Source organism: Argiope bruennichi, chromosome 7, assembly GCF_947563725.1.
Source record: "Argiope bruennichi chromosome 7, qqArgBrue1.1, whole genome shotgun sequence".
In the NCBI taxonomy this organism is placed as follows: domain Eukaryota; kingdom Metazoa; phylum Arthropoda; class Arachnida; order Araneae; family Araneidae; genus Argiope; species Argiope bruennichi.
This window is the reverse complement of record NC_079157.1, coordinates 118,803,693-118,825,676: the sequence shown is the minus strand read 5'-3', so window position 1 is coordinate 118,825,676 and position 21,984 is coordinate 118,803,693. Positions and strand designations below refer to the sequence as shown.

General features: G+C 32.2%; 1 protein-coding gene across 1 annotated transcript in view; it reads right to left on the bottom strand.

Moving 5' to 3' along the window:
* Positions 1–4,858: 4,858 nt before the first annotated feature.
* The window catches only part of LOC129975552 (prostaglandin E2 receptor EP3 subtype-like), a 90,345-nt gene continuing 73,219 nt past the window's right edge, over positions 4,859–21,984 (bottom strand). The window contains exons 4-5 of the mRNA XM_056088613.1: positions 13,973–14,270; positions 4,859–5,010 (exon numbers count right to left, since the gene is read on the bottom strand). Of these exons, the coding sequence (XP_055944588.1) occupies positions 4,859–5,010; positions 13,973–14,270 (450 nt within the window). The remainder of the gene's footprint in view (positions 5,011–13,972; positions 14,271–21,984) is intronic.

The window sequence follows — 21,984 nt, the reverse complement described above, 5'->3', positions numbered from 1 at the left end:
TCGAGATGTCTGCATTTGAACTTTATTTTTCTGTAAAAACGATGCATACATGTTTGCTGCAAATTTATTCAATAGCATGGCTGATTGCAGACATGGATGTTGTGCCCAAATGTATGAGTGAGTTAGTATGAAATGAGATACTAAATGTTTAAAGAATGTTAGTATATACTGATCACGAGCAGCGTTTCTTTTCAAATTGGTACCATTTTGCTCAGTTTTTCTTCGGTTTTTTTTCCCTCACTTATCTGATATTAATGGACTCCCCATTACAATTTAAAAAATTATGCTGCGTGAATGCTAGCCAGGAGACGAAAAATTTCCGTTACTTGAAAAAGAAACAAACTGGAAAGTAATTCATTAACGTCGCCACAAACGGTGCGTCTAAAAGTAAAATTAATAAACAATATGGTTTTAAACTCATTTAGTATTAATTAAAACTTTACTTTTACTATTTTTTTAAGAAGATTTGTTGAAAACTTTTCACTTATATGACTTACCAGTTCAAAAAACAAACCAAAATCAAAATTTACCGAATGAAGTGATAAGAAAGCTTTTTCAAAGATATCTGCGTGGATTAATAAAGTTTTATTTGCAACGGATGTAGCAAAAACCAAGGAATTATCATCTCTGACAGCTATCAATACAACAACAGGACACCAAATTTCCGGACCAGTCTCTAATTTTTACATGCGAAGATCTAGCATCTTCGCAGTTTCCCAGTTTTGCATAGAAATGCATTTTTATGTCTTACTTACAGATAGCTTATCAGTTCTACAAGCTCTTATGAATATTAATAAATCTCCTAGATTTATTGCTCTTATCCAGTGAAATGTGTACCTTTCTCAAAATAAAATTAAACCTGTGTAACTTTTTTGGACCTCAAGTCATGCTGGTATCCCAAAAAACGAAGAAGCGGATAGTTTTAACTCGAAAAGCGCCAACTTCTGACTCTGTGAAAGGGTATCTCCTGAAGATATCTTGCAGCACACCAAAAATGAAATTCTTAGGATAGAATTTAAGGAATGGAAAGAAAATAACTATAGTATATCTTTTACTTAGAGAGCATCAAATCTAGACATCGTCGATATCGTTCCCATCGAAAGATGGACGTCTTTCTCTCACGCCTCTCTCTCTACGGAACCTTTCCATCCGATGAAAAAATGCATAGGTTTGGTCTAACCAGTTCATCCAAATATACTGCTTGCGATGAAATTGTTAAACATATTCTTTTTCGTTGTAAAAAATATCCAAGATTTCCCGAACAACTCCGGAAGCGAATGGAATTGGTCCACTTTCTTTCGCTTTGATTGAAAGAAAAGAGAGAGGAAAACATATTTTATCATCAAATTTCTTCAGCAACTTTCTTATCCTTAAACTTCCTTGGACAAGTTTTATTCTTTGTCTTTTAGTACTGCTGTCACGGTTTTCATGACTTTGGTTTTTCATTTCATTTCTTTCCTTTTTGTTGATTTAAAGTTTGGTTTTATGCCATCTTCTTTGTACAATATTTGTAAAGTTTCTTCTCAACGCAACATTTCTTATTAGGAGTCGAAAAAAATGGAGATAAAGCCGCCGATTGGCAAGCATAAAAGAGCCGTTTATTTTGAAAATGGGACAAGTCCATATTTTGTTATTGCGAGATATTTAAAGGCTTGCATTTCAATAAATTAAAAAATATTGGTATATATTAATAGATATATTTTTTTTGGGGGGGTACCAGATATTGTATGTTTATAATACAATAGTGTTTACAGTGCTGTCTAAAAAAATAATAGTTTTATTATAACTAAATGGACTTGCCTCACTTTCAAAATTAATAAATTATTGTAAACGTTCATTTAGTTGGGAAATATTTCAGTTGCATCAGCCTTTTTTTTAATAATAAAAACAAAATACTATTCAAAAATTTATAATTATTTTTCCATTTGATAAAAAGTGAAACAAAAGAAAGAATATTCTTGTAGAAAATATAACAAAAAAAAAAACAGTTAAGTTTTATTGAGAATTTCAATGAAATTATACATTTTCAGTTTATATCCAGGTATAATTAAATTTTATTTTATTCAGGATTTAACATTTTAAAATGTTAATAATTTAATTTTTTTAATGAGGTATATATGGTAATAAATCCATCATGTCCTTGCATTTTTCATATGTAATGGATCTCCTTTCTTTCATACATAAAAGCTTATTTTGTATTTCTGGTTTTCCTCGTTGTAGTGGCAAATCGATCATTTAAATTCAACATCTCGTTCTATCGAAGTTTTGTAGAACATTTTGTATGGTGCATCCTTTGTAAATTTGATCCAGCATATAGTTAAACAATTCACGGTTTCTCCATCGGTATTTTTATTTCTTTTTAAAACCGCTTTCTCCAGAGGTTGGGTTGAAAATAAATATCCGCGTTTCATTTCATGTATTAAACATTCATTATGTGTTCAAAAATGTGTGATCAATGATATTTATTTCGTTGTCACTGGACTGAACAATCGGTGTTGGAATTAAACGTATTATTATCGAAACACAAAATGCTTTTTATTACATATGAAATACTGTACAGCCACCGATTACCATTATCAAAGATAGATAGAAACACCCTAGATTTCAACATGATATCAAACGGCCATATTTGCTTCACCATACAGCAACCGGAGCTAAATTTTGCTGTAATATATTAAGTCAAAAATGATTTCAATCTAAGATAGACTTGCATCACTTTCAAAATAAACAGATTTTCAATACTGTTAAGAGCTAAAATTTCCATCTCCAAAATACTAGAATCTGATTTTTTTTTTTAATACTTTAAATTGTTTGCGCATAAAAGATCATAACAAGTTTAGTCTATAACTACCATCATCTCCATTTTTTTTCAAAAATAAACAGTTCTAATCTTTCCGTTTCATTTCTTTCCTTTTTGTCGTTTTAAGTTTAGTTTTGTGCCATCTCCTTCTTTCTACAATATTTGTAATGTTTCTTCTTAACACAACATTTCTTATTAGGAGACCTTAGGAGAAAATGGAGATACAGAGGCCGAATGACAAGTCTAAATCTCTAAGAACTACTGAAATGAACTGAACTGAACTTTTCGATGCTTCTACGTCGCTGAGTGGTGAAATCCGAAAAGTTGGACTCATTTCCAGAATTCTTTGACCTTGATTTCCACTCCATTAGATACTTTTTCCTTCAATTTTTTTTCCACATATGCGAATGCCGTGTCATTTTTAATCCTATTTTTTATTTAACTCAAAATTGCATGTTGATCGCTTATATGGCTTGTTCAAGTGACAAAAAAAAAGCTTTCAGATGTATCGCGAAGGATATCAAATATAATATCATTAAATGTGACCGAGATTATCTACCATTATTAATGTCAAAATGTTATCAAAAAAAGTGTTTTACATGAAAAAATTATTATTTTATAAAATGCGAATTACCAAATTTTAAGAAGAGAAATCTTCCATTTATTCAGCGAAATCTAATGTTTACGCCCCTTACTGTAAATAAAAATTACTTTAAAGCATTCTATTGTAAATTAATACTTTTTTTTTTGATAATATTAAACGCAAACATTCCCTTTTATCTTTCCTTTCGCCCCTATTTTGACTAAATAAACACATCTTAACGCGTGCGCAAAAGCACGAAGGGTTTTCGAATCCATGAATGAACTCAATAACTTATTTGCTCTTTTATCATAGACAATGATTAAATGCATTGAGAAAAGATTGATTTTTTAATTGTGAATGGTAATTTATTTTTGTTGATAATTTTTCCCTAACCTTTGAGTCTAGATATAACTTTTAACGACTTTATTGTAAGTACAAATGATGTACCACTTGCACACTTATAGTGTATTTTGAATGTCTTGTTGGTACACTAATAAAAAGTTAACCTGAGACTGATTTATGAGATTTCAGTACTAAAAGAAGGGCTGTATATTATTTGAAAATATTGCTTAAATTATTCATTTTAATATTTTTTGCTTCGCTTATGAATTGTTTGAAATTTTATTCAATTTATTAATTAATTTCACCTGGCCTAAATTTTTTTCCAACTCATTTTGAAAGGAGGATAATTTGAAAAAAATACCACCTCATTTTAATCTTCAAAATCCATTTTTTGAAAAAAAAATTAGAAAATAAATAACAAGTAAAGCGCTAATTAATAAAAATAAATTGAAGAAAAAAATTTAAGATTTCGTAAATTTAATAAAACGCTTCGTTATATTAATTTTGCGCAAATACATCAAAAGAAATGTGAAATTGATATAGGCTGAAAGTTGTCATAACATACAGTTTGAGGAGCCGTGAATCAAAGGACAATAAAATTTGTTTTTATTTGAATTTTATAAATGTGAAACATTTATAAACTCATTTTATAACGCGTGTTTCGAATACATTTTATAAATGTGTGTGTGTGTTTTTTATCCTTTTTACTTTATAGTTTTTGATGAAAATGTTTCTGAATGCATATCATTATGGATTTATTTCTAGTTACTGATTTGAAGCGCTTGGCTGAAGATATAAATTACCAATTCAAGTACAGGATTTTTTAACTGAAGGCTTCCGAAAGTAATAACTCCAACTGAAAGAACCACGGATGATTAGTTATAAATTTTAGCTGTATCAAAAAGAACGATCCCTCAAGTGTCTTGGAAACTTAAAGAAATTCAACTCATTTCAGCGAGCAATAATACTGGCTCTGCAGATGTCCGTGCATTTTCCGATCCGATTTTTTTAGATTTACTGATAAATGAGTTTGAAAATTCACCTCATATTATAAATATCGTCACGAATCTGTAATATTGCTTCCCAGCACAGTTAGTTCCATCGTAAGAAAGACCGTTTTACGATCAGCTCTGTTAGATCTGCTGATCGGAGGCCGAATCAATGACCCCCGGACTTGACCATTTGGTGACAAAAGGGATAATACAAGAATCTTCAAGAATTTTATCGACAGAACCAATAGGAGGCAAGTTAAGTTTTATTCTTCGAGAACCTTCTTTGCCCTGCTCTGGAAATTATAAAAGGCCGGCTGTCGAAGTTAGTAATATAGAGTCGCATAGCAAGTCAACGACGAATTAGTTGGATCAGTGCAGTGAAGCGCAGGCGTTGAGTGGAGCTTAAATGATCAAATGATTGAATGGAGCTGTGCACCGAATTGTGGAGTTTATTACTGCGTCAGCATTTTGTGTGGAGTAACCAATTGTATAGTAGTGAGTTGGAGTTGAGTTATACAGGTAAAACAAGGAGACTGCTGAATTCTGTCTGGCCGCTTTGTGTGCTGTTGTGGTTACTTTCTACCGATTTCTACTAATGGGCTGCTATTTGTGTAAAGGGTGCTGTGTATTGCTTGTGCACGACTCGGGTTTGTATTTGTCGTCTGTGTATTCATGTCTTCATGTTAATAAACGGCTTTATTTGTTATTGAGGCCTGCTGTTTTGACTCTTGACTATAGTATGGAGTGGAATTTAATAGAAAGTACCCTTAAATAAGTATGTTAAGGAAATGTGCGTAATGGTACTGGACATTGGATCTTGAACCAAAATATAATTTTCAATGAGGCTGAACAGTCGACCGCCAAGCGTTAAAGTGTTAGATGCATGAGATATTTCAAATCTTTGTGTCTTGGTTTTAATAATATTACATCCAGTTTTGTTGTGAGCGGCTCCAGGGTCTTTTACAAGCATTGAACTTTTCAACTTCGATCTTTTGCCGGGGACGACTCGAACCACCATTTTCTTTCAACTAACGAGAGGACGTTCGACAGACTTAATATACACAATCTGGGAAGCCAGGCAAGGATTGCTCTGGTTTTTTAATTTCACGTATACGTAGAATATAGAAAGTATAGTAATCGATAATAAATGAAAACTCAAGATTTCGACGACAAGATCTCCACGTTTTAGACCTTCTGAGTTAGAATAACACATTTTTTAAAATATGTCTGTCTGTTTGTGACAAAGATAACTAAAAAAAGCTTTGAGATAGACCATTGAAATTTGGTATACCGTCTTTACAACAAATTTGCAAATTTTTATCAGATTTTGAGTAAAATCTGTTCGGAATAAGTCCAGCCGTTCGAATATAAGTTAACATGATAATTACAAAACAAAGAGAGCTAGATATACAAAATTCGGTATACAGATTTAATATCTATATAGAAGACACTCGTCAAATGCAAATATGGTTTGACTGTCTGTCGGTCTGTACTTTCAGAAACATGGTAACTCAAAGACGCATAGATTGAAATATATCAAATTTGGTGTGGGATTTTGTGACTACAAGGGTAGTTTTGTGTCAAATTTTTGTTTCAATCGTTTAAGATAAACGCCTCTAAAACGCAAATACAATTTTTGGATACTATTAGCGCATGTCGGGAATTAATCTCCAAAAAATTCCTAATGTACCACACGATAGATTCAGTAAAAATCTGAATTAACGTGAAAAAGTATTTCGTAAATATTGGTAAGGTAAGGCATTCTGTGGCAAGACAAGTTTATTAGAGAGTATGCGAGGAAGTTTTGGGGTGACCATCCCCACTTGATCCATCATTTTTTTTTCTTTTAAATTGACATTTAATCTCGCCCGCTCTTCAAAGTTAAAATTTTATTGACATCTAGAATCTATTAAGTGTAGTCTTTCTCAATATAAAAGATATCATTATCCCAAACACTGTTTTGGTTTGGTTATATTAACGTCCCATTTGAAGCAACACTAGGGCTATTTTGGGACGGACCTCGTCATTTTGAACCGCGGTCAGATGACGAGGACGACACCCGAGCTGGCACCCCCCTCTCCACACCATCGGGAGGACGTTTGGTCACGACAGATTTAACGTGCAACAGACCCCCTTACACACCGGTTATTTCGGTGGAATCGGGTCTCGAACCTGAAACACTTCGGCTCCGAAGCAGAGACCTTACCACCAGGCCACCGCGGCCCGCACAAACACTGTGTTTATAATGAAAAGAAAGTTCACTTTTTTCTATACATTATCTATGTCGTATACTTTAAATGTTAGATAAGCATTGAAAAATGGAGCACACAAGTCACAGAAAACAGTCATGTATATTTGACTTAGATATGCATTCATACATAATAAATAGTCACAAACATCAAAATTTACATTTACGTATAATTTTGTACAATTGACATAAAAGTTATCGAAAGCTTCAGTTTTTTTCTCATAATGTGTATGTGTGTACAAAGATACAACATCGCAAATCTTGTTTCACTAAGATTTTCTCCATTGGCAAATATAGGTTGGATAAAAATCAGCCCTGCCACTGAAATCCATTGTCAATGTGTTCAGGATATTAAACTTACGTGAAATACAAAGTAACACATTTGAATTCAAATTATTTTCACGAATTTTTATCATATATATAAAATGTGTTAAAATGATTTAACACAGGATTTATTAGGCTCACTGGGTCAACAATCTATTAACCTCACAATATAATGATATATTCACCACAATGTTTTTTGTAGAAAAGTATTGTATAGGATATCAATAAAAATGCAACTAATATTGTAAATTAAAAACCCAAATTTTTCAATGGGATTTGTCAAATATTTCTGCAATAAATTTTTATTGAGTTTATCGTCCCGTAATAAAGTATGTCTTCAGATAGTGCTAGAATAACATTGATTGTTTGAAAGTGCAGTAGAATGAATTTACTGAGCATTTGTTTAGATTAGCATAATGTTTGCAGATTTATTTCCATATGAAAGTAGCTATAATTCATCAATTGGATTAATTTGGTTCCAGAAATAAAAGTAAATGTTTAAAATTATTCGACTGAAACTTTAAACTTGGTTTTGCATTCAGAATGCTTCAAAATACTTCCAAAACCTTGCTAAGTAAGATAAATAAATAAAATAATGTTTTAAAACTTTGTTTGTTTATAATAGCATTAACCTAACTATTCTGTTAAAGACAAAACATAAAGTGCGTCCCAAAATTTACGCAATATTTGAATTGACTACCATTCGTGCAGTAAAGTTTTGGTAACCTCATTAAAAGACATCATTTGACAACTGATTGTTTAGGGTTAGGGATGACGAATACTTTAAGAGCGGTTATTACGTAACCAATATCAAAAAGTCACAAATACAAGTGATCAATACTTTTCAAAGAGTGGTGTGATTCAAATCCTTGATACGATCTTGCTGGTGATATTTCGATTACAGGTTTTGGATCACGATAAAAAGTGAGAATCGATACGATATCACTGAAATTTGTCGGAGCGGTGACTTCACTGGAAAGTGCGAAGTCACCGCTCCCCTTTACGGGAGTGACTTCCGATATTCGCATTTGATGATGCACTATTCCATACAGATCATTTTTAATTACTCGTGACATGATTGACTTTGATTACATTTATTATGTTTACTGCTGGCGCCATCTATTGGTAGAATATAGAACTAAAGTAAACATTTTCAAGAAATGACATATATTTTTAATTCACCTATTCCAGAAAATGGTTCACTCCAATAAATAAATTGAATAAATAGTTTTGAGAAAAAAAAATTTAAGAAGTAAGCTGAAACAGATAAATTAATTCAATCACACGTTACTTAAATTTGTAAATTAAGTATTAATTACAATCAATAAATTTTATATTTAATATTAAGTAATAATTTTTAATTAATAATATAATTGAAATAACAGATATTTGGAACACATATTTAAAAATAACAATAGCAATATTATCTGTTATTCAAAAAATCGTAGATTATGCATCTCTATTTAGGGTTAGTAAAAATAGAACATTTCGATAGAATAACGTGCTTTCATTGTTGAACAATATTTCAAAAATAATGAAAGTATGGCAACTACAGTTCGAAAATTTGAGAAATGTCCCCTAGATAGTTAAACACCATTGGATTTCTTTTTATGGGGTTATTTAAAATCAAAGGTTCATGCTAACACGCTCACAAGCACGCATCTATTGATGGAGGAAATGCATAATGGTCAAGGAAAATTTTGATACACGAGTGCGTATGTGCCAAGAAAGCCATGGAGACCACTTTCCCAATGTGTTATTCGATACAAGACCTTATATTGTGTACAATTCACTAAAAATATAGCAATTTAAAGAAAAAAAACTTTTTTTATCTAATTCAAATCTTGTTTTTACACGTTGTTCTATCGTATAACGCTCTATTTTTACTAACTCTAAACTATCAGCTGTTAAATGTTTTTTTTAATAGGGTTGCCAAAATTTACTGCACAAATAGTATCAAAGTCAAATCTTGCTTTGATTTTGGGACACATTTAATAAATTTGGACACATAATAAACGAGTCGGCTACACCCATTCAGATTCGGAAAGTAATGGAAATAATTTAAATAGCATTAAATTGTTTATTAATCCAAATGAAGTACTAAATATGAAATAACAATTATTTTTTAAACTAGAAATAATAAATTTTTTTAATTATTTTAATCATTTGCATTAAGTAACACCGAAAAATATTTAAAAATAGTGCAACTATTTTAAATTTAATCATCATTTTTAGTTATTTTAGAATTCAAAAGAAGTGTGACTAGTCCTAAAGTTTATACAAAATATAAAACACTAGGTTTTGTCTCCAAAAAAGCACTATTAAAAAAAGAGAGTTTCATCATGTATATTAAATTTATTTTAGTATACTTAAGTAATACATATGTAATAGTACATTAACTAACTCATAAGTAGTAGTAAGGAAAAAGCGGTGAGTGTAATTAAGATTGCTTTGATGTTTTATAATTATATATAATACTTTACTTTACTTTTATAATTATTTAATATTAGAATGTTTCAAAAGAGTTACCCTCTTTTATACAGTTGAATTTTTTCCATTTAATGACGTATGTTGTTGTTTCTTATGACTCTTGCCATGGACATGCCCGCTGTTATGAAGACAGCCATTTTAAGCCGATGGGTAAGCATCTCTTGTTTTTATAGCAGCGCCATCTACGGCCTAGAGAACGACTTAGTTACACACGCCTCACAGTCCTTTTTACGGGGCGGACTTCATTCACGTATTTTATTCACTCATCCACAGGTTGTAATTTATACCTGAATCAGAGAACGATCACCCCTGTTCCAGTATCGCCAGTATTATTACTCTCAACATGGATGACTTTGTGACCACGACAGATTTATACGCGCGTCAGCCACCAAGCACGCGGGAATCTTCGGCCGGTGGGGTTCGAACTCGCAACCTAAGGGACACGAATCCAACGCTCTACCAACCAGACTACTTTTCATATATTATTACAGGGCCAGGCTGGTTCAAGATTATTATTTTGAAATATTCAAAGTAATAGTACATGGAAATTTTTAGATCTTGGAAAAAGCCTTTTTTGTAGAATTTATAAAACTATTCTGATTTTTTTTTGTAATTTTTTTTTCAGTATTGGATTGTTGTAGCAATATTATGCATACTCTTTTCCGATTTGGAAATGTTATAATTGGCTTTAATTTGCATTATATATATATATATATATATGCGCGCGTGCGTGTGTGTATAATGACATTTTAAAGCTTAACTTAAATCCTAAGTAATTACTAAATTTTTTTAATCTTAATTTAGTCCATATTAACTTCATTCTAAAATGTTCTCTTATTTCCTGATCCAATTCCCACCTTTTTTTGGTTTTTTTTAGAAAGCTCTGTAAAAATGCTTAAACCAGCGGTTCTCCCGCTCTGAGTGAAGGGGTGAAAATACGTTATGCTAAGCGAATTCTTTTAAAAGATACCTATATTCCCCTTACCTAAATCGACACGTGTAAAGAAATCTCTAACAGAATTTCACAGTATATAATCATTGGGAATAAATATTTCTGGCTCTTTTCTTTTATCGCTCTTGTGTTGGATGTAGACTGACGTACCTCGACGCTTCTTGCGGGTGCATAAATTATGCCTCTCGGGATGAAATGAAGCGAAATTTAAAATTTAAAAATGTCTTCTCTGTCTTCGGCTACGAAACTGCTTAAAAATATGTTATATCCGTTTTGTGTGACATTGTTCATATCGGTGCATATCCTCATATTTGTGGTATACTCTGTATCAGGTTGGTTATTTTGCTGATTTTTATCCAACTTTTATTTGCTGTCAGATAAAGAGTCAGTCCAAGAAATATCCATCTTTTTCTTTATCCTTTTTGTGATGGAGAACACACCTTCCAAGGAATTCAGTTCAGTTCGAATCGATTCTCCTCCGACTTAATTCTTGATCTGGAAAATAAAATAAAGAGCTAATAACGCATTTGTGTAACATACAATAGTGTTAAATCTTTATTTCAATGCCTAATTTTAAAAAAAAAATTTAACTATTTTTTAAGCACTCCACATTAGTTCGACTTCGATGTAATGTTTTATTAATATAAGTTTCTAAAAATGTGAATTCTCTTTCTAAATGGTTAGATCTATTTATAACCCCATTGCTGTATTCTAACGACAATGCGAAAACGACATATTTATAAACTTTCCATAGCTCTTGACTTTTTATATGGAGTGGCTGCAATAATTGCTGTGCTATTCATTTAAATTTTTATGATATATTGATAAAACTAAGATCGACAAATTACATTTGTTTTTTGAATTGAATAGGATGCAAACTAATACAGGAAGCAAAGATCAGAACGAGAATAGAGAATTCTATGCTTTGTGAAAGGCCCGTTTCAAACGGCGAAACCACTCTTTCGCTATTTAATTTCAACTGAATCCTCGCTTTATAATATCGTGTCTTTTTCTAAATCAATCTATTGATGATGATGATGTCGTGTCCGCGTTACCACGGAAATGGGTAGTGTCTGAGGGTAAAGACCCCTGAGCATCCGAGGGCAGAAGTCTGACTTCTAGCTCATATGAAGATGAAACTCACACATTCGCTTGCACAACCACTTTTTACAGGGGGGCACATTCACACACCTCGCAGATGAAGAACAATCATGCCCGAACCCGGGACGCCCAGATCAAGGGGAAGATGCGCTACCCCTATGCAAGGACGCCGGCGAATCAATCTATTGAAAATTTAAAAAACAATTCATTATTTTCTTAATACCGATTAAAGAAAATTCCATTATAAATAAGAAAATTAATATTTAAACGGTAGTTATTAACTGTAATGAAACTGTAAATTATGTTGTAACACAAAATTGGGAAGCAATCAATCAAAATGAATGTTCCAAGTCATCTGCCATTTGTTTTGATACATCTTTCAATCCTTAGCTTAACCAAATTATTATGAATTACAGCTACTTTTTTAACTTCATCGTTAATCGAAATCAGTTATTTCAGTTGAATATCAAGATGTTGTAAAAGTACGATGAAGAACAGAAAGTTTTCAAGCATATAAAGGAATCACAATTCTTGTCTTTAAGTGGATTGATAAAAAAGTAAGCAGCTTTATTTTTTTACCAAATTCCCGTTTTAGATGGAAATTTTGAAATTTTATGTCTCTCCTCTACTGGCGCCAGAAAATTTTATAATATTTTTGTGATATTATGAATACAGACTTAATGGATATCGCACTAACAAAAACTTGTAATAAATGATATTCCTAAGAACAAATTTTCAGAAATAAGCATAGATTTTCTTTTAAACATTAAATGTGGTATGGGCATAATATTCTTAATCCTTTGTTATACAGGTAGGAAAAATTTAAATTGTTACACAGTTAGAGCACATTATGTGCCAGCTAATTTTTAAGTTTTAAAGTTCATATATTTTTGTATTTCATAAAAAAATTATTGAAACAAAAATAGGTTTGCTAATAAAAAATATATTAACCACAATTTGATCTTTATAAAGTATAAAATAATTTGTTATATGCAATAAAGAAAACTCTGGAATAAAAATAGATATGGCAATAAAGAAAACTTTCGTCGCGAAATTTTTATTCGTACAAATCATATTCTTCATTAATTGTTTCATGAGATTTTTACATGTAAAATTTTTTACAGTATGAGCAAATCAAAGTTGCTGTCTTATTGTCAATATTTGCTTCTTCGTATATTGTGCTTAATATATTAGCAGCTTTATTTTTCTTTGGTTCATATGGTTAGATTTCTGCAGGATTCTTTTAAATGGTCAGTTAATCTTTTAACTATGTCTACAAGTTTATTTAAAACATATGGGCCATCAGGTTGTATCCGGCAGTACGCTTCAAGATTGTTAGTGTAAAATGTCTTTGCATAAACAAGTGCAAACATCTTTATCCCATATTTAGTAGGTTTCGTCGATATACAGTGAATGAAAGAGCAACTACCACGACACAACTCTAGTTTCTCATCAATTATAAATTGTTCACCTAGCTTTATAGCTATACAAAAAACTAATAAGAAAATACGGTGGTTAAAAGTAAATGTATTTTTATACAAGTATAGCACTCAGTGCGCCTCTTTGAAAATAATAACAGACACGTGGAAATCTGTGACTTTTTACTGCTTAATTATCTGAAAGGAATAAATGAAAAGTAGTTAGGTCGGCAGCAGATGCTAGCCATATGTTTTCCATGGAATTCACGAAGGGTTTTCCGAAGATTGGAGCACTCTGTGTGCCACCTGTGTAAGTAAGGGTTAATATGATGTTTCATTTTAAAAAAGTAACTGAAAATAAATTTTCTTAAGGATCAGATGTTATAAAATATTATAAAATGTCGTTGGTACATCAGTATTAAGATTTTGAACCCTACCTGTGGATCTTCTTATTTTGCCCTGTGCTTAGCCAGTCTTAAAATAACTATGATTATCTGAAAATACTTTATCTATGAATATCCAAAAGAATTTTTTGAACAAAATGAATAAAATTTGAGAAAATATTGCACAGAATTCTACAATAATTAAACGGACATATGTTAATCATCAAATCAAGCGTGTTTTGAAAATCATTGACTGTTCTCGAAAGTTAAAATTATACTAAACTTTTCACTAAACCTCAAGCATTTTTAAATTTCTACAACACTTAACTTCATACAAACTTTGTAATGTGCTAGCTGTCCTGTTCGGTTGCGATTCGGGTGTTTTCGGCAGCAGGCACAGCTCTCTTCCTTTCGTGCCTTGGCTGTTCGATCCAGTGCAGCTGGACATATCCGGTTGCGACCAGCACTGGTGGCAAAGCGGTTTCAGCAACCTCCTCAGTCCTCTTCTGTGGGGTCGACGAGATAGCACGTATACGATTGGGTCCAGGATAAAGTTCAGAGCTGTGCAGATGTCGGCGATTTTGAAGAATGGGTGGTTTTTAATGGTGGGATGCATTTGGGCAATGATGATGGTTGCCTGTTGAGAAAATAAGATGAATATTTAAAATTGAAATACTTAATGATAAAAAAATGTCATTCGTCTAATAACAAGTGGCGTAATTATAGGTATAAACTAATTATCAGAGCCTAAAATATTAAAGTGCTCTGATCTGAATCTTTTTGGTAACTTACTCTGTATTGCATCTGTGTTCAGCGAAGGTGCTTAATGAATAAAATCGATGCCTTTTTAGATAATTATTAACGATAATATGGGTCTTCAGATACTAACTAAACTATTTACAAAGCTTAAAGTTCATGGCACTCCTGCCAAATGCCATCCGTTGGGTTCCGTATCTGCCACGCAAGCCCTTGTTCTCGAGGGTGGTTGTTAACAAATAATATGTAAAAAAGAAGCGCCATTTCTGCACAATTCGCAACACTCTGCTAATACAAAATATAATATGATGTCCCTACGATGTTGCTCAATATTGTAAATGCAGAGCAACATCATCAAGATATCGGAACAATGTTGTTGAACATTTTGTGCTTATAGAGTTGGCATCCCCATTAGCACAACATATTGTACGATATTCCGACGATGCTGTTCTATGTTCAATGCCGTCCAATGTCGGGGAGATATCATAACATTGTTGTTGGGCATTTTGTGCCAATAGGAGTATATACATTACTACTGTCCTTGCTTCAAGAATTGAAAAATAAATAAATTTAGTACATAAATTATGCGTTGAATGACACAAAATCAAATCATAGCTCTCTAACCGTAGGCCTTCACACACTTTTCAGCATAAATATGATCGATGTATGTTATCGATATACGATCAGGCCACGAATTGAATTACCCTATTAACATAAAATGCCAAACAACGTAGCTACGATATCTTCATGACATTGGCCGGCATTTAAAATATCGGACAATATCATGGAGATGTCGTACAATATCTTGTGCTAATAGGGTACCCACCCAGCAGATGAAGTTCTGTCAAATAAAAATATAAATACTTTGTTATTATTTCACTTCTAAAATATAAGATCTTATAAAATCAATTAACAGCATTTTAATGAATGACTAAACATCTAAGAAAAAAGGTATTTTTCCAGCTAGGAATTTATTTTTAAAGGGTCACACAATGTATTTTCTACGACACAACTTGTAAGACAACAACGTGAAGCAAAGAAGCTGTAGATGCCATAGATACTAATGTAAATCCATTCTTAAAATGAAACGGGGCTAAATTTATTTCACCCCTAAACGCCAAATATGTCGAGAGAGCAGACAAAAGGTTCCGGGGGCCACTTTTATCCCCATTATAGTTGCAGATCTTATGACGGTATTTTATTTAAAACAATATCCTGTACAAATTAAACTTTTAAAAAATAACAAAATTGCTGCAAATGACGATATGTTAAATAAATAACTAAATAATATATGTTAAATAACTCACAATCATCATAACAACAAAGTATTGATAAATAACAGATGGTAGTCTGCATTTACTTTGACGTATACAAAATACAGAAAGTGAAATATTATAATCTTCAAAAGAATTCGAACTCGAGATTTTGACGACTCTCCTGATTCAGTTCCCCCGTAGACCAAAAACATTTTTTGAATTAAATTTGTCTGTATATAGACACGATAACTCAAAAATGCTAGAGAGATAAAATCTGATAAGTGACCTTTACTCCAAATTTGTTGACTTGATCAAGTTTGGAACGAAATCTGTTCAGAGGAAATTTGTTTTTCCCCTAGCGAATCATAATTTTCCCTATCGCAATAACTACAAAACGTAAAAGCAGGACTGGTTTTGCCAAACCTTTCTCGCACATTCTCTTATTAAAAATGGTATCGTGGATCTTTGCGCAAAACTGTTAATAATACGAATACTCCGATTTTTATTTTGAGTCCTGCACATGAGATTTCTGTGTTTTATAGTATAGTGAAAGATATCTATATTTGTGCCTTAACTGCATGGCGAAGAGCAGTTTTCTAGTGTGCGATCTTTAGCGATTCATCACTGAGATGCGGTTAAAACACCAGTATCAGAAAATCGAATTTGTATTTTGGAATATGTTTTTTTACCTTTTTTTCTTTCACAGATTGAAACCAAAAATTGGAACTGAATTACATTTGCAGTAACGAGATGACATACCAAATTTCATTTATTTGAATCACTGTGTTTAAATGTATGCAGAAATAGAAACTAATATACGTTCTACTGCTTGACGGATTTGATTCAAAATTTAATACAAATCTACATTTTAGATGCAAAATCTGACTATCCAGTTTTACCTGTCTTTACGTTTTGTAATTATCGTGTTCACTTATATTTGAACAGTCGGACAGATAGATCTCCTAAAAATGAATTTTGCTCAAAATTTGGTGTTAAGTCCATGCACCAAATTTCAATCGATGGAAAAAGGCATACAAAATACATAACTGATTTCCTTCAATATACTACAAAAGAAGAAAAAAAAAAAAAAGCTCATTTGCAGTCTCTGAACTCATTTGCACAAGATCCAAATTTGTTTTATGTAGAATGTTTATGTTACGTATTAATCTGAGAAAGAAAATTCAAAAATGCTTTGAGCTAGATGAATGAAATTTAGTATAATGCCTCTGCACCGCATTTTTAGATTTCTGTCAAATTTTAAGCAAACTCGGCTCGGAGGCAGTCTGTCTGTCCGATTTTCGAATAAAAATTAGCATGTTTGCTGAAAAACGAAGTGAGCTAGATAGATAAAATTCGGTATACAGATTTATCATCTACAGTAGAGACACCTATCAAATATTGAGCTAAATCCAAGTAGCCAATCCACCTGCTGATCTATACTTTCAGAAACATACAAACGCAGTATCTCAAAAATGAAATGATATATCGAAATTTGCGTGTGATTTTATGACTGCAAACCGTAGTTTTGCATTAAATTGTGGTTTCGATTTAATTTGAAACCAGCGGAAGTGATTTTCCCAAAACTTTCTCGCATAATAAATAATAAATAAATCACAAATAAACTTGTCATGCCACAGAACGCCTTGCTTAAGATTGGCGTACAATAATCACGAAATATTAACTTTTGGCATGAATTTAGCATTTTTACTGAATCTGTCGTGTCATCCCTGGCGAGTTTTTTGGCGATTAATTCCTCAGCTTAAGAGCAAAAGATAACCTCATGATTAATTCCAATAAATCATGAGGTTTAGAGCATCCGTAAAATGAATTTGTGCTTTAGGAAGTTTTTTGTCAATTGAATGAAACAAATATTTGACACAAAATTGCTCTTGTAGTTACAAAACCCCATACCTAATTTGATATTGCCCCTTGATGGATTTGCCGCAAATTTTAAAGGTACTTGCAATATAGGTGTTAAATCTGTGTTCCGAATCTTATCGATCTAGCTTTCTTCGTTTTGTGGTTATCATGAAAAATTATATGCGAACTTCCTGAAAATTTGATAGAAATCTACGAATTTAGTGTAAACACCTTATGCCAATTTTGAACTGCCTGGCTAAAAGCATTTTTGAATTATCTTAGTCACAGACAGACAGACGGAACATTTTCCAAACATGTGTTTTTCGAACTCAGAGAGATCTGAAACGCTGAGATTCGTCAAAATCTTGTTCGAAAGTTTTGCCGATTACAATAGAATTTGGCTATCGAATTTTTTGGCGAGAAAGTTAAAACGTGTCTAAAGACTCATTCAACTTTATTACAGAGTATACGAAAAAATCTTGGGCAGACCAGTCATGCTCTTTTCAGTGAAATTCATAAAAGTGGTTCTTAAAGCCAAGGAAAAAGAATTTATTTTTATTTACACATTTTTTTAAAAATTGCTGACATATTGCAGATAAAACTCTCGCCACTTTGGTTAACATTTACTGAAAGCAATGTATTTAATCAAATAAATGCATCAATGAACCGATTTTAAATGTTTTAGCAATAAATTAATTCGTTATTCAGCCTTAACAAGCTTATTAATTGAATCAAGGAATAAACTATTCGGAAAAAAAAATCTCAGCAAAACTTTTATAATAAAACAGGATTGATTTTTCTTTTATTTATATTCTTTGGAAACTATTGGTGATCCTTTACGGAGTAAAGATCCTATTCATAGTATTTTTCTATCTAGAAGGCGAGCACAGCTGGTATTTATAAGCCTTTTATTTTATAGATAATCCAATCATTTACTGAACTATAAAAGGATCGAAATCGCTGATAGCACAATTTCTTTCTTTTTTTCCTTCTGGTATTTAGCTTTCCAAGAAGTGTAGGCGATAAACGTATTGAAAAAATCTAATTATATCAAAACATCCTTTTTTACTTTCTCATATACGAAGTATAGAGAAAGTATTGCAATTATCAGAAAATTCGATTCTGAGATTCTGACAAATCTCCAAGTTTTAGATCTGTGTGAGTTCGAAAATCATACTTTTGAAATATTTTTGTTTATTGGTCCATCTATATATATATGTCTCTGAGAAAGATTATGCAAAAACGCTTTGAGATAGACGGATGGAATTTGGTTTACGGTCTTTACTCTAATTTTGCTTATTTGTATCAAATTTTGTGCAAAATCTATTCTAAGAAGGCTTGTCTGCCCGGCTGTTTGAATATAAGCTAACACAATAACTGCAAAATGAAGAAAATTAGTTGAATAAGATTCGGGACTTATCTTTATTTCAGTTACCAAATTTTGAGCCGAATTCAAAAAGGGGTTGAATGCCTGCCGGATTGTACTTTTAGAAACATGTCAATGAGATAACTTAAAACAGCATTCACTTAAATATATCAAATTTGGTATGGGATTTTGGAACAACCAGTGTAGTTTTGTATCAAATTTTGGTTTCAATTGGTTCGAAGAAACTCGTCTAAAATGCAAATTCGATCTCCAGATAATATTAACATCATGCCAGGGATTAAAACTCGCCAATATTCGCACGATAGACTAAGTAAAAATGAAAATAAAAATTGTTAAATAAAACAAGAAAAAAAATTCCTCTCTGCAAGCTGAAAGGCAAAGGTTCCTTTTCCAAAGATTCCTTTACATCTGAATTACTCTCTGGCAACATAAATTGTGGATGTTTACAAACAGTCAAAATTAGGGCTTGGGAATCTCTTTTCAGCACCAAAACTTCTAAGATAATGCAATTATCGAAAAACTTTAAATACAGAAGTTGTTCGTCTTAATAAGATGCTCATTTGGCTAATTAGATTTATTTTTCTCTCTTCAATATTAAGAAAGTTATTGCAAAATGAAATTTTCAAACTCCCACCATTTCCAACCCCTTCGAGTGAGATGGCCCATTTACGAACTCGTCCGAGATTTTTAAATTTCTAGCAACTTAGTCCAAGCCAGTTAAAATTCAAATAAAATTACTCTAGCCATCCTATTCGCTAGAAAACACGTGCAAAGCGTTATATGCATGCATATATACTTATATATAACTTTTGAACGAAGGGAGGTTTGGGGTTCTAGGGACAATGATCAGTAAAGAACTGAAGAAATTTTTCCGTAGTCTTGTCATGAGAACCATTTGAAATAGGTAGTAGCTGAACATTCTTTCAAATTGGAAATAAACAGTGACTCACTAACTTTCCTTTTCATTATATGAATATTTACTGTTTCATATTTAATGTTTTGATCATTCATTCGTAAATTTGACGTTAAGAGCGAAGTTAAAGAGGACACTGAAAATAAATATCCTCAAATAAGGCATAGGTAGTAATAATATATCAAGGCAAAGAAGGCATTCAAATCTCAAAAAATCGATGCATCAGATCACAATCAATAATTATCGAAAGAACAAATATTTAATTTTCTTAGGAGACATTCCTAGCATTCAAGCACTCTCTGCCTGGTCCAAAAATCAGAGGGAATGTGTTGCTTCGACCAGACTAATCAGCAAAACAATTATAGCACCAGGACTTTTTGAATTGCTTCAACCTCCAAAATGATCCTCTTTGTCATGAGTGTAATAGCATTAATGATATTGAACACATAATTCTTTCATCTAAAAAATATACTTATTATAGGGGCAAGTTGTGGACCTTTCTACAATTAGATAAACAAGATATAATCTTCAAAAATGTTCTGGGTAAATTAACTGCAAACAAAACCAATATGCAAGCTTCTCTGCAAGCAATGAAGCACTTCAGCATCTACTAACTTCAGCGATCACATTTTGGTGTGTCCTCTATAGTTGTCTTTTACCTAACTAAGCGTACGTGTTGCGTGAACTCTCCGCTTTGTTGTACCTCTTCATTTGAACTTCAGAAACCTGAAAATGGACTGAATCGCATCAGTGAAACTGCTCGGTAACTGCTAACTGACTGAAACTTCAATTTGTTTTTATGCGCGCTCTTGTGTTTGTAGATGAAATTTCTCGCTCTCCACCTTATGGATAACAAGGGGTAACAGCCATTGTTGTTATAAATCTCTACCTATTACTTCTTTCAAGTTTCAAGGCGTAGGTGGAGCAGTGGGGGTCGGATCATTGTTCGAAGAAAGTTTATGCACGAAAAGTACTCAGAAACAAAGTTTCATTAAGAAATTAAAGAAAAGGAAACAATTATTAGAAATATACATTTATTGTATAGTAATATAAGCAGCTTAGGTACTTTTCACCATAATTACCACCACTGTTAAAGAATTGGTCTTAGTATGGCAAGAGTCTTTGTCCCTGTCTATGATGATGACGAAATGAACTGAAAAATTGTGGAAAATACATTGTCAGTACCATAATGAGGAAATTTGTTTCTCATTAATCCTCTTTTCAAGTTCTGTAAGCGCATCATCAATCGGCGATCGCCGCTAATTTAGCCAATTTTTACGTCCTTCATTGAAATTTCGCATTTACTTCTTTACCATCGAATCTCGCATCGCATTTTTCCCACAAATTTCATAAATTAGTGCGTGAATTTGAATTGGCTTAACCCTTCTTCGCATGATGATGGAAATTTCCATCATAACATTTAGTGAACAAAAATTGTACTCAAAACAGGTGTACTGTAAATTGGTTGTTGCTGTTAACTTTTTTCACGACTAGTGTAATAAGAAACGAAGGTGTCAAAAAATCAAATGTTCCAATCATTACAGCGGGTTTGAGCTTGTCCGCTGTTTTTGTAGTTGGAAGAAACGTACGATTTTCTTGAATATTTTTTATAACTAATCTGAGATTTTTTTTTGCTAATAAAAGCGATAATGAGTGCAGAAATATAGAAGAGAAGGAGAATGAAGATTCTGTACTGAGCTGAACATGTACATTTGCATGATGATGGATATTTTCATCATACTGTTCTTTAATTATTTTATATTATATATATTTATATTAGAATTTTTTAAAACATTTTTTTTTAAATTTAGAGGAGGAATTATATTGTGGTGAAGCTTTATAAGCCAGATAACAGCTTCAAAACAGGAGTGATCACTTTTGTCGAGTGGTCATGTCACTCGGCTACGAGCCATAAGGTTACGAGTTCGGTCCTCGCTATCGCCAACAGCCTGATTTATTTCACACGAAAAAGGAAAAATCATGCAAAGAAGGATAAAGAAAACGGATGATAGAAGGTAATTCGGCTGCAGAAGGATATTGAATTAAAAACACTTTTTACAAGTTCATCATGCACTTGACGCAAAACTCAGCGATCTCAAATGTTATGTGTTGTTCGCCAATGAGTTGGTGAAATTGTCGCGCTTGCCAAAATTGAAATCGGAACTTAGTTTCTGAATAC